Genomic DNA, 13,070 nt, shown 5'->3' on the forward strand with positions numbered 1-13,070 from the left:
ATGGTAGCAGTCCTAACAGGAGGTTTTCTCTGTGGCAAAGGCTTTCATCTTCTTTGCAGGGATGACAAAGCAGCCCTGCTCATTCCAAAACACCACTCTCCAAGTCAGGAAAACACAATGCCAGCCTCTACCCATTCTTCCCTAAGGATATTCCTAAAATGACTGCTGGCACGCCATGGTTTTTGGGCCAGAGAAATCATTTGTCTGATTTGGAGAGGCGTGGCCTGCATAACTCAGACAGGCTGGAAGCTAGTACTTCTTGCCTACTGATCCAGTAGCAGGGACATGCCTGGACCCCAGGAGGGAGACAGCTCAAGATGCAGAGACCAGCTGTTTCTACTGAGTAAAGCCTTTGCCACGGTGAGATCTAGATATCATGTCTTGTTTGATAATTTTTAAATTATTATTTATTTTGATTGTTTTGAGAAAGGTTCCAGGCTGGCCTTAGGTTTGGTAGGATCCTCCTGTCTCTACCTCTTGACTGTTGGGGTTACAGATGTGCACCGCCACGCTTGGATTTTTTGTTTGTTTTTTCAAGACAGGGTTTCTCTGTGTAACAGTCCTGGCTGTCCTGAACTCACTCTGTGACAGGACAGCCTCTGGCACATTTGGTTTTATGTAGTGCTGGGACTGGAACCCGGGGCTTCCCAAAGGTTTGGTGCACTCTCTATCAGTTGAGTTACATCCCCAGTCTGGGAATGTGTTTTCAAAGCATCGTTTGCAGCATTACAAATATTGCCAGAAGTCAGAAAAATACTTTTAATTCAGTGTGTCATTATGCCACCTTCCTAATTCCCAGGTGTGCAAACACCCCCACAAATCAGAAGACTGTCAGCATTCACATAAGCTGTTCCGGCAACAGTTTTTTACCAGGACTGGTGGTGGAAGAAAGCCAAAACGTTCAAAATGTTCAGATTCATTATCATCAAACAGGAGAGCTTGGGGGAAACACAGGGAGGTTGGTTAGCTTCCTAAATAAGGACTATTTTCACTGGGTCTTCCCTCTAAGTTTTGAAGAACAAAATGCAGAGGCAGACACAAACCCTGAGTAGACATACAAGCTGTGGAAAAACTAATGGGAAGAATATAGTGACCCGAGATAGGGGCCCAGAACCCACACAACACAGTTCTGACCTTTCTGACACTGCACGGACAAGAAGGCATGGAAACCCTGGTCAGCAGTGACTGAGGAGCACCTTACATGTCCAAGGTTACAATGGTGTCATGTTCCTCCACCTCCCTGGGCCCTGGGCTACCACAATGGCCTCTATGCTGCCTCTCAGTACTCCATATTATACTCCAAATACTTTTGATATGGTATGTCTTCTAAAGCATTAATTTCTGGCAACTTCCCCCTCTAAGGTCCTTGTAAAGCCTCATATGAGTGACTGATTTCGGCTGTTTCCTGGCAGGGAGTAGAGCGAGCACCATCCTGTGTATGATGCTGGCCATAGGTTATTATACCCCTATCAGAATCTCAGCAAGATGTCATTCTCTGAACAGTACTTCACCACTACAAATGGCCAGGGGAGAGGGGTGATACTTTCTCTGTCTCAAAGCTTAGACCTAAGAGGACAGGGCACTGCCTCTAGTTCTCTGCCCTGCAAACATCAAGCTGCAGTCTTCAGAAAGAAAAGACATTTCATCTGCTACTACTAGTAACTTCTTCCTTCCCTTGGTGATCTCTGTCCCTGTTACGCCTGTTGTCCCTGAAGTTCAGAGACTCACTAAGGGAAGAAGTGACTGCAGACAGATGAAGTAAGGTCATGTAAAATCTCCTTTCACAAATATGGATAAACTCTGTGCTGAGATTTTTTTTTCTGTTTAAGCACTTTCACGGATTTGTGAGTGCAGAGAACCATCCACTCCTCACTAATGTAAAATGCAGCACCCTTTTGTGATTAGCATGGGAAAGCAGCATTTGAGAGCCATACAGATGATGTATGTTCAGGCCAAGAGGTGTCACTGGCTTGGCCACTTGTTAAGACACTGAAAAGCTCTACACCACCTGCTCATTTGGGTAATTACTGTTCTAGGCAAAGGCAAACCTAGGGTACCTATCCAAGGTGCTAACTGCAGGAGAGCCTGCCAGTAGTAGGTATCTACTGCACAGGCTGACTCTTAAGTCAAAGAATAAATGCTCTCTCGTGCTTATGTGCTCTCACATCCAGTTTTTTTTTAAACCATGTTGTTCTTGAATAGTTGTCATCAATCAAATCAATCAAATCTCACCAAGATACTGTGCAAACCCCTACTGACTCATCCTGAATGAGGTCTTACCTTGGTGTTCCTCCTTAGACTTCGAAGGATATTCCTCCTCCTGGGGTCCTCATCTGTTTCATATGGAATGACAGCATTGTCCCCTTTATAGCCCTGGGATGCCTGATCCTCCTCTTTCTTCCGGATGGGTCCCAGTTCATCATCACTCCCCACACTGAAGCTAGTGCGGTAACTAGCAAACCGCCCTAGCCGGGTGCATCTCGTCCTGTACAGCACAGGCTTACTCACGGCGGATACCTTGCGGCCTCGCTCTAGAGAACTCGTGTCCATTTCACTGTCAGAACCATTGCCACTGCCATTGGACTGGGCTTTGTTGATGTTCCGAATGGTGATGATCTTGCCCTGGGTGCTGTCGTGGGGCACAGAATATATGTTTTCTTCTTCATTCCTTGGCTTGACCACAGCATCCATTGGCTCTGCGTAGTCAGAAGGATCAAACCCGTCCTGAGGCAGCCAGGGGCTAGAAGATACTGACTTCCTCTGTCCCTCCCGATGGCCCTGGTCTAAGTAGGACAGATCTTTTGTGATCTCAAAATGGACAGGAGGCTTTGGTTTGACTGGTGGAGGTACTTTGTTGTTCAATTTACTCTCAAAATTGCTCATTATGAAAGACAGCCCGTCATTTCCCTCCAGCTCCATAGAGAACTTGGAATGGTCTTTGGACAGGGAGGGCACTGTCGCATCTTCCCGAAACAGGTGGTATGATGGAGGCTCCACGTCTTCTTCCGAGTCCTGCAAGTTTGAGTTGCAGAGTGGTGACCCAGCCCTGGGGGAATTGAACACTTCTTCAGTGGTGCTGCAGGCCTCAGCAACATTGTCATACATGTGCGTGGCCTCAATTATGTTCTTTTTCTCCACCACGTCTTTAAAGAAGGGGTGAAAGATCTCAAGTTTATGCTGGGGTTGGCTACAAGGGATGCTTGTGAACCTCCCATCAATTTCTTGTGCAATTTCTTCCCCTTCTGTCAGCTGCTCTCGACTTAGGTCATTGTCCAGGACATCTATAGCGCCATCAGTGAGTGCAACAAGCTGGATGGGGATAATATCCTGCACTTCACAAAGAAAGGCACGTAACATTGCCAGGGAGGCCTTACGTTTGGCTGAATAAAAAACAATGTACCCATGAACCAACCGACTCTTTCGGATGCTGAACGAGGAATGGTATGAAAGGACAGACAGCTCAATGCGCTTCTTGTGTAGTCCAATTGGAAGTTCAAGTAAAACAGAGTTGCTGCTCCCACAGTGGGAAGATTTACAGGTTTGGGACTGCAGGACAGGAGAGAGTATGTCATCTGCACTAAAGGGATCACCACACATCAGACACATGACAATTCGAAGGTCTACATCAGCCAAGTCTTTGATACTAGCAGTGGAGCTGACCAGGTTTAAGTTGCGCTTAGAATCCAGGAGTCCCTTCAGAACTTGACTGATCTGCTTCTCGTTAATGTTTCGCCCGTAACCAATGCCAGCAGAAGCAGGGTCGAGAAAGACACACTGTAGTTTGCTAGCAATCTGCTGGCCTTGTTGTATTAAGCTGTGCAGAGTCTCTCCACTTGTGTCCCCTCTCTTGTTAACTAAAATTAAGGTCAAGGGGAGGTGAACTAAGTGATTATCCCGCCTGCCCAGTGTGGACTCTCTGCTCTTCTCTATACTCTCCACCACATAGGACAGTGACTCCTTTGAGTTGTAAAGGCAGAGGCAGCCATGGGGTTGGAAGGTTGGTGTCTGGAAAGAGTTCACAGGAAGCCTGACATTCCCCTCTATTGGCCTCAGGGACAGCTCATACATTTTACCATCTATCACATATTTGTCATCATTTGTACAAAGAGCTCTAATTTCATTGGCTAACTCTCGGGCAAGGCCATCTTTGCCTAAGATAACCAAATTGATCCTATCAATATTGGGGTCAGACAGAGAGTTCTTCTGATTCCTATCAGAGGGGCGGATAAAGCGAGAACTAATCAAGTGCTCAATCTTAGCATCCACACAAGCTGGGCAGCTTGGGCATGTCTCCTTCGTGGGATGGTACACAAAATGAATGTGCTTCAGAATGAGGGCATCACGCTCTGCTTGGAGCTTCTGCAACGCTTTAAATCGCTGCTCTTCCCCCAGAACGTCCTGGATGACGCCCATCTTTTCCTTGCTGGGTTTGGCATCCAGCTCCAGCTCATAGAACAACTCTGAGTACTCCAAAAGCAACTCCTGGAACTCCTCCTTTGCTCGGTCTATAATCTGCTTCTGGTGCTTGCCGTAGATGTCCATGTACACAGACTCCTCCAGCCATTGGTAGAAGTCTTCATTCATGATGAAACTACGAGCCTCTTCCCAAGGTTTCCCGGGAGTTATGAAAGGAGAGGTCTCCAGGTTTTCTTTGAATGCCTTTCGCATCTCAGCTCTCTTCCTCTCATTCCTCAGCTTCTCCAAGTGGGTATCATACAGCTGCTCAGCAGGGACAGTATCCATCAAGTCAAAGGGAATCCGCTCATTTTCCATGTTGTCAATGTGGCTGGTGGCGTCCCATGGCGTCTCTTCAAGCACAACAAACCACTTTAAGAACTCTGGCTTGGTCTCTAAGAGTTTTTTGGCTTTAATGCAGCTCAGGTGATCTACTTCATCTAGGTTAGGTATGAGGGCTTCAAAAGCCAACGGCAGGGCTGCCAGGTATAGCTTTCTCCGGCGCTCAATATGCTCATGCTTGAGGCGGTGGATGTGCTGCAGGAAGAGCTTCTTGGCCTTTTGGGTCCCTTCCAGGTAGACATAGTCCTGGTACTCGGGGGAGGCCTGCATCTTTCGGCTGACATTCAGCCAGTTCTCGTTGTGGTTTTTCACAATGCGGCTCACCAGCCACTCATACTTGTCCTTTGCTGTAGCTATTTGCTGACTCTGCTGCTTGAGAGCTTCAAAGTAAGGAATGATTTTTGTCTTCCCTCGACTCTTATCGATGAGTTGCACTAAAGTACTGAAAGCCAAGTCCACATTCACATTGGATCTTGCTGAGGTCTCTACAACCTGGAGGTTCTTTTTGCTTAAGGCAAAAGTGTGTGCATCTCTAATGTACCGCTCAACACCCTCGTCACACTTAGTCAGGACTACCACTATGGGCTTTTTTGTTTTTGCAAGCTGATTGTAGAGATTAGACACAAACTTGAGCTGGTCATCGAAGTTCCTGTTCATGCCCCTGCTAACATCGATGCCCAGAAGGAAACCATCGACCAGCAGCTTTCCATCTGGCATCTGTTTCTGCTCAAAGTCCTGCTCCAGCCCCAGCTGGTCAGTGCAAAAATACATGAGTTTTTCAGCTGATGCGAGTTTGGTGGCCGCAGCTCTCTTGATGTAGGGCTGCAATGCCGTGCTTCGATGAGGTTGAAAAGTCTGATCGTCAATGAACTCAGTCTGCTCCACAATGTGCATCTTACATTCCACACAGTCCTCCAGGGAGCGGCTAACTTCTCCCCAGTAGAGAAAGTGGTCATTATTGACCACCCGCCCACCAAAGTCACTAGTGCTGAGGACAGAAGTGTGGTCCAGGTGAAAATCATCTGCACTTGGGCGCACGAAGCGGTTACACAGACAAGACTTCCCAATGCCACACTGGCCTTTCTCCTTCTCAGTCCCAGACAACCCCACCACGCTGATGTTGTAGGTGGGGATTCGAACATCTTGCTTTCTTGCCATCATCATCTTCGAAACATCCTGCCACAATCAGCTACTTCCGAGATCAGATTAGTGTTCTGCAGTAGAGTTGAGAGGGCTTCTCAGCAGTGCCAGTGGAGGCCGGCTGCCCAAGCAGCACAAATGTCAGGTCCCATAGTGTTGTAAACCAGTATGATGTCAGTTCTTACTACTTCTCATCGCCAAATAGCCAACATGTCTGCCTAGATAGATGGGGGAGGGGGGAGAAAAATCATCAGCATCCAAACTCTATTTTAACTACTGGATTACAATAAAATTATTTTTTAATACAACAAATACTTAGTAAACTAGTGTGCCAGGCCTTATGCTGGGTGAGTGATTAAGGCTGACATCAGAGTTGTGGGACTGTTCAGAAGGTAAAGGTGTTTGCTGTATAAGTCTGACAACCCAAGTTCAATTCCTGGATCCCAACAAGAAAGGAAAACAAAACAAAACAAAACCAATTCCCCAAAGTTGTCCTCTGACTGCACACAACTTGATATGGCACATGCATGCCTGTACAGACGGGGTGCACACATACACCATGATAATGATAATAATAAAAAGGCTGATATCAATGTTTTCAAACAGGTATAGTCTAAACCAAGACAGGAAGACAGAAATAAGGAAGTGTAAAATGCTAAGCTGACAAGTGAGGGCCCTGGAGGAGATGTGGCTAACTCCAAGGCAGGGTGGTTATAAGAAATGTCTTCTGTTGTTTTGGTTTTGAGACAGTTTTTTGATGTACTCTGGCCGTCTTGGACTTGAACTCAGATCCTGTCTCTGGATCCAGTGCTGGAATTAAAGGCGCGTGCCACCCACTATGCCTGGCTGAGTAAGAAATGTCATGTACAAGTAAAAATAAAGGGCACTTCACAAGGGCAATGGTGTCATCTTCAAGGGTCTCCCACAAGTAAGGTCTAGGATAATCTGCGAACCAAAGTAATTGTAATGGATTAGGGCTCACTGTAAAAAATATGAACTAAAGCCCAAACAACTGGATCAGGTGAGAGTCATGATGGAAGGTTGAATGTAGGGGAAATCTTGAGGGGCAGGATGTTGACAGATAACTCAAGTGTCTCCTAAGGGTGCCCACTGATTATCAGGAAGAGAAAAGCCCTCAATATTACTTACAGTGTGGAAGGCAGACAACACCTTCACTCGGTAACCAAAATTCACATCATCAGTGTGGCATGGAAGCACTTAGGAGACTGAGGCAGGGAAGTTCAGGAATAGCCTTGGCTACAGAGGAAGGGGGAAGACAGACCAGGAGGAGGAAGAAAATAACAAACTTTCTGGAAGACTCACAATCTTGTTTTCAAACTTTACTACAAAGCCACAGCAATCAAAACAGTCCTGCAGTGACATAAAGGTAGACCAATGGAAAATAAACAGAAAGCTCACAGCTAAATCATCATATATATCACTGACTCTATGTGGTTTGTGTGTGTGTGTGTGTATGTGTGTGTGTGTATGTGTGTGTGTGTGTGTGTGTATATGGTTTGAGACAGGGTCTCGTTTATATAGCCCTGAAACTCACTATGTAAACCAGGCTGGCTTCAAACTCAAGAGATTCACCTGTCTCTGCCACCAGCTGGCTAACTGACTTAATGAGGCTGTTGAGACCATTCATTTGGGAAAGGGCAAACATTTATTTTTTTGCTCATTCATTCATTCAATGTGCATTGGCGTGAAGGTGTCAGATCCCCTAGAACTGAGTCATAGAGAATTGAGAGCTGTCATGTGTTGCTGGGAATGAAACCTTGGTCCTCTGGAAGAGCAGTCAATGCTCTTAGTCACTGAGCCATCTCTCCAGCTCGTAAGGACAGACTTTTTAACAGCTGGTGCTGGGGAAAGTGGACCTTCACACAGGAAAGGACAGAGGTAGGTCTTTATCTACATCATTTAAAGAGGCTAACCCAAGAGCTGGGGATATGACTCAGATGTAAGTTCTTATCTAGCACATGATAGGCACTAAGCTCAATTCAACAACAACAACAAAATCTAACTCTAGCAGTGTGTGGTGGTTCATGCTTTTAATCCCTTAAGAGGCAGGCAAATCTGTGAATTCAAGGTCAGCTTGGTTCACACAGCAAGTTTCAGGGTATCCAATACTACCAAGTAAGACTCTGTCTCAAAAAACAGAAGACCGACCAACCAACCAGTAACTTTAAATGGATCAATGACCTAAAACTACAAACTGTAGAAGAAAACCTAGTGCCAAAGAACCCACGGGCACCGGTGAGGGTACAGAGCTGAGAGTTGGCCACTGTGCCTGTCAGAGAACATGTACCCCACCACATGCACACTGCAGTGTGCACACACATAGACACATCTACACGTGCACATACACAATGCACACAATCAATTCTGAAAACGATTTATAACAGTAGACTGTTTCTATCGTAAGAGTTGTCAGAACAAGAAAGTGTAATGCTAATTTTGTGTCACATGACATGTCTTTTACATAATAAAATTAATGGAGTGAGGGAATGAAGATCAATGATAGCACACTTGACAAGGAAGAGAAAATCAGAAAAAAATTCAATACAAATGTTTATGAAGTAGGTGGCTATATTGTATATTGAGATAAAGTATTTTTACTTTTAGAGAAGTCATACTAAAGTATTGGAGGGGTAAGCCAAAATGAATATAAATGTTCAGAAAAAAATTCTCAGAGAAACCCTGTCTCGAAAAACAAAACAACAACAACAACAAAAAAATCTGTGTGACAAAGAGTAAGAATGCCAACGAGGGACCAGGGCTGTGGCTCAGTTAGTCAAGGGCTTGCCTAGTATGAAGGAAAACCTGGGCTTCATCCTCACCCCAGATAACTGAAGTCACCTAAAGGTGCAGGAAGAAGATCTGGGCATACAAGGTCACAGCCAAACCCAGTTCCAGGCCAACATGGGTCATGTGAGAACCTTTCAAAACAAAACAAACCAATTGCAGATGAAAAAAAAAGCTAACAGGTACATCTGGATTAAAGTGTGCATGCTGGCTAGTTTTATGTCAACTTGACACAAGCTAGAGTTATCCAAAAGGAGGAAACTTCAAATGAGAAAAATGCATCCCTAAGATTTGGCTGTAAATCCTTTTCCTAATTAGTGATCAATGGAGAAGGGCCCAGCCCACTGTGGGTGGTACCATCCCTGAGCTGGTGGCTCTGGAGTCTCCAAGGAAGCAGCTGAACAAGCCATGATGCCGGTAAGCAGCATCCTGCACAGCCTCCATCAGTTCCTGCCTTTTGTGTATTCTTGCCCTCACTGCCTCTGACGATGAACTGTTTGCTTTATGGTATACGCAACGGTGTCCCTTTCCATCCCAAGTTGCTTTCTGGTCATGGTGTTTCATCACAGCAATAGTAACCCTAAGACAGTATGTATGATATTCCTTTGTGTTGTTTTACTGTTATCAAATTCTCAGGAGTGTAAATATGCAGCGATTCCTCTGATGAGAGCTGCCCTGTAAAGTTTTCAACTTCGCTGCGGGGTCTTCCATCTGTGATACTTACAGAGGACTGAGTACCACAGTAGCTACAAAGGACGTGCAAGGCTCTTGAAAGTCAGCCTTCTAGACTTATGCAGCTCCACAGGTGATCTTTGTAGAGCATTTTAGACACTACAAAACTGGACTCTACAAGAACTGCTTCCTCAGCAGGAAAAAAAGTCAGCCTTGTTGCCACTTAAAATAATGCAATTTGTCTGTCTGTCTGTCTGTCTCTCCCCATCTCTTCCTCCCCCCCTCTAGTTTTTCGAGATAGGGTTTCTCTGTGCAGCCCTGGCTGTCCTGGAACTCATTCTACACACCAGGCTGTCCTTGAACTCAGAGATCTGCCTGCCTCTGCCTCCCGACGCTGGGATTAAAGACATGTGCCACCACGGTGTGGCTAATGCAGAGTCTTTCACTAGCTAGGACAGGAGGAGGCAAGCACAGAGTTGAGGCGAGGCACTATAAGGGACTCAAAGTTTTAACAATTTCAGTCATTAACAAGTTATCATAGTCTCACACAAAGTCTTTGGCAACCTTTCAGCTGAAGTAAAATAAACTGTCCCTGTCTACCTCAGCAACACAGGACTCTGGCACCTACTATTCTGCAGCATGGACACATACTTGCACACTAAAGTGTAACTGTGTGACTGCCAAGCCTGCAGCCAAGCAAACCATCTCCAGAGACTATCTAAAATAGACCAATTTCTTTTGAATCTCATTTACATCAGGTAGGAAGGTGGCATTTCTATAAACTTCATGCTTCTGTGTGCTTCACAGAAATGTCAAGAAATCAGATCTTTAAACTTTTTAAACCTGTGGATCATGATGGGGGGTGTGAATGACCCTTTCACAGGGAATACTTAAGACCATCAGAAAACACAGATATTTACATTACAGTTCATAACACTAACAAAACTGCAGTTGTGCAGTAGCAATGAAAATAATTTTATGGTTGGGGTCCTTACAACATGAGAAACTGTATTAAGGGTCACAGCACTAAGAAGGTTGAAAACCACTGCTTCATAGCCAAAGCATCACGGTGTTTTGTTTTTATGTGGTGCCAGAGGTGGAACCAAGTACTTTGCACATGCCAAGCAAGTGCTCGACTGCTGACCCACGCCCCCAGACCCTCCACGGGTGAATTCTAAGTAAGCGTTCTTCTAAACCTTGTCCCTCGTTCTCTCCCTTCCCCCTTCCTTTCATTGTTCCAACTTGGCATAATCCTCCTGCCTCTGCCTTTTGCTTTGACACAGGATCTCACAGGCAAGCCTTGAACTCTATGTTCCTCCTGTCCCTACCTCTTTCAAGAGTGAACCACTGGACTCAGTAATATCACATTTTATTCTGAGGGACAAAAGAGAGAGCGCTGCTATCCACTGTGATGACAACCTCAAGCGGTCATAGGTCACTTCTAAACATCTTCCGGGACAATTCAGAAAACTAAAACTTCTAAAGAAATCGGAAAAGATGTGGTAGGTAAAAAAAGACTCAAAAGAGAAACCTCAGGGACTATATGTGAACAGCTGCCTAACGATGTCAAGCTGCAGAAGTCAGTCAGCAAGAACAAGCAGGGCACCTGAGAGAAACACCCCCCCCTAAGTGGTTGCCACATAAACAAAATTAAGACCTGCTTGTAAATATCTCAAGTGTATTTACCTCCCCTCCAACACAACAGGAAAGAGCTACACAAAAATCAACCAATTTGGCATGGGATCTGACTTGTGACAAGAGGATGCCAGAGCTCGGGAAGGACGGCTGATGAAGCCCCAAGAAGTCAAAGTTGCTCACTCTCCCCTAGCAAGTCCTCACCCCAGGGCCAGGGGTCACAAGGTCTCAAACTAACCTGTCTTGAAACATACTTAGCAACAGCATCCTCCTTTGAGTGACTACTACATATATAACTGGCGATCTGTGATCAGCTCTCGGTACAGTTGGGTCTAATAACATCCTTTCCCAGGAACCCCAGGGAGGACAATGTAGTAACAAAAACACGGGCTCAAATTTGAAGCAAAAAATCCAACACCTGTTCAATCTTTGCAGGATGGTCTTAGCTGCAGAAAGCTGAAATGAAAAGAACGGCCAACTCTGAAGAGGATAGCTACTAGTATGTATGTAGTTTTGCTGCTGTTGAGACAGGGACTCATTAGTAACCAAGGCTAGCCTTGAACTCTAATTCCTGTTCAACCTTCTGGGCACATTAGGATTTCAGACAGGTATGTGCCACCATGTCTGAATACAACTGATAATTTAAACTCCAAATTATGTTCACAATCAAAAATGTTACCAAAACTTAAAAATCAGGCGGCATGGAAGTAGTTAATTTCAAACACCTGATAATTTCTACTTGTTAGAAACCTAATAAGTTCCTTGGTGTGACCGCACTCTCAGCTTTGATGTCTGGATAATGCAGTTTTACTAGTTCCTCAACTGGACTGAATTACACAGTAAACAAAGCTGGTTATAAATCTAAGGATGTCTCAAACACTTAGTTTAAAGGAAATAACTTTAAGTGCCTGGCCACATACACGTTCAACTTTTCAAAGAGGTGGCTAAAAACAATTAGCAGAGCCACTAAACTTAATGATCAAAAGACCATAAAGAGAGCAGAGAGAACAAGGAAGGTGTGTGTGCCCAAGACTTTACAATGTCCAATCTTCCATCTGGTGAGAAACAAATCCTCCTCCTCTCAAGACACAGGGTTTCTCTGTGTAACAGCCCTGGCTATACTGGAGCTCCCTCTGTAGACCAGGCTGGCCTCAAACTAACAGAGATCTGCCTGCCTCTGCCTCAGGTGTGCTGGGACTAAAGGCGTGTGCCACCAAGTCTGGCTTAACTACAAATTCCTAATGAGAAACTAAGGACCTTTCAAAAGAGGAGAGTGAAAACAGGAAAAACACTTCCAGGGACTGGAATGATGACTCGGTGGTTAAAAGTACTTTCTACTTTTGGCCCGAGTTCTATTCTCAGCATCCACATGGTGACTTACAACCACTAGTAACTCCATGGCACTCATACGATGAACATTCATACACATAAACTAAACCTAAAAAAATAAATAAAACAAACCCAAGCTGCTGTAAAGGCTCATGCTTGTAATCCCAGCAGTCAGGAGACTAAGGCAGTAGACTGTTACAGGTTCCTGGCCACACCCTTAGCTATATAACCTACCTCAAAAAATATAAAGACAAATAAATAGATAAAGATCTACTAAAAGGTTAAAAAACAGTAACTCCTTATATTATTGAATTCTGTAGAACTACTGATACTAGGTAAACCAACAAAACACAGAGCCTAAAAGCTTAACATTCTGTGCTGGGAGTCAAGTTTGAGAGGAAGACACTTCAGGAGTACTTTTTAGCACAACTGTGTGCTGCAGCAAAAAACATGCAGACACTTGTGTGCTCTGCAGACCTTGTCACCAGGTATCTAGAATTTGTCTGAGAGACGTGTAACACCAACTCTAAACTAGAGCATCTACTCTAGAAAGGGGAGGACACTTTTTATCCAATACCCAGAGTACCAAGCCATTCTCAAGACAACACAAGAAGTACCACTGTGACCCAACAGTATAAGGACCGCTACAGCTCAGGGGTTGTGCCTGGAGGTGTATTCTCCGATCAAGCTCC

General features: G+C 44.9%; 1 protein-coding gene across 1 annotated transcript in view; it reads right to left on the bottom strand.

The window, feature by feature from the left end:
• Positions 1 to 13,070, bottom strand: part of Arhgap35 (Rho GTPase activating protein 35) — a 104,969-nt gene that overhangs the window by 53,037 nt on the left and 38,862 nt on the right. The window contains exon 2 of the mRNA XM_005086431.4: positions 2,281 to 6,155. Within this exon, the coding sequence (XP_005086488.1) occupies positions 2,281 to 5,961 (3,681 nt within the window). The 5' untranslated portion in view covers positions 5,962 to 6,155. The remainder of the gene's footprint in view (positions 1 to 2,280; positions 6,156 to 13,070) is intronic.

This window comes from Mesocricetus auratus, unplaced genomic scaffold (assembly GCF_017639785.1).
Source record: "Mesocricetus auratus isolate SY011 unplaced genomic scaffold, BCM_Maur_2.0 Super-Scaffold_100038, whole genome shotgun sequence".
NCBI lineage: Eukaryota > Metazoa > Chordata > Mammalia > Rodentia > Cricetidae > Mesocricetus > Mesocricetus auratus.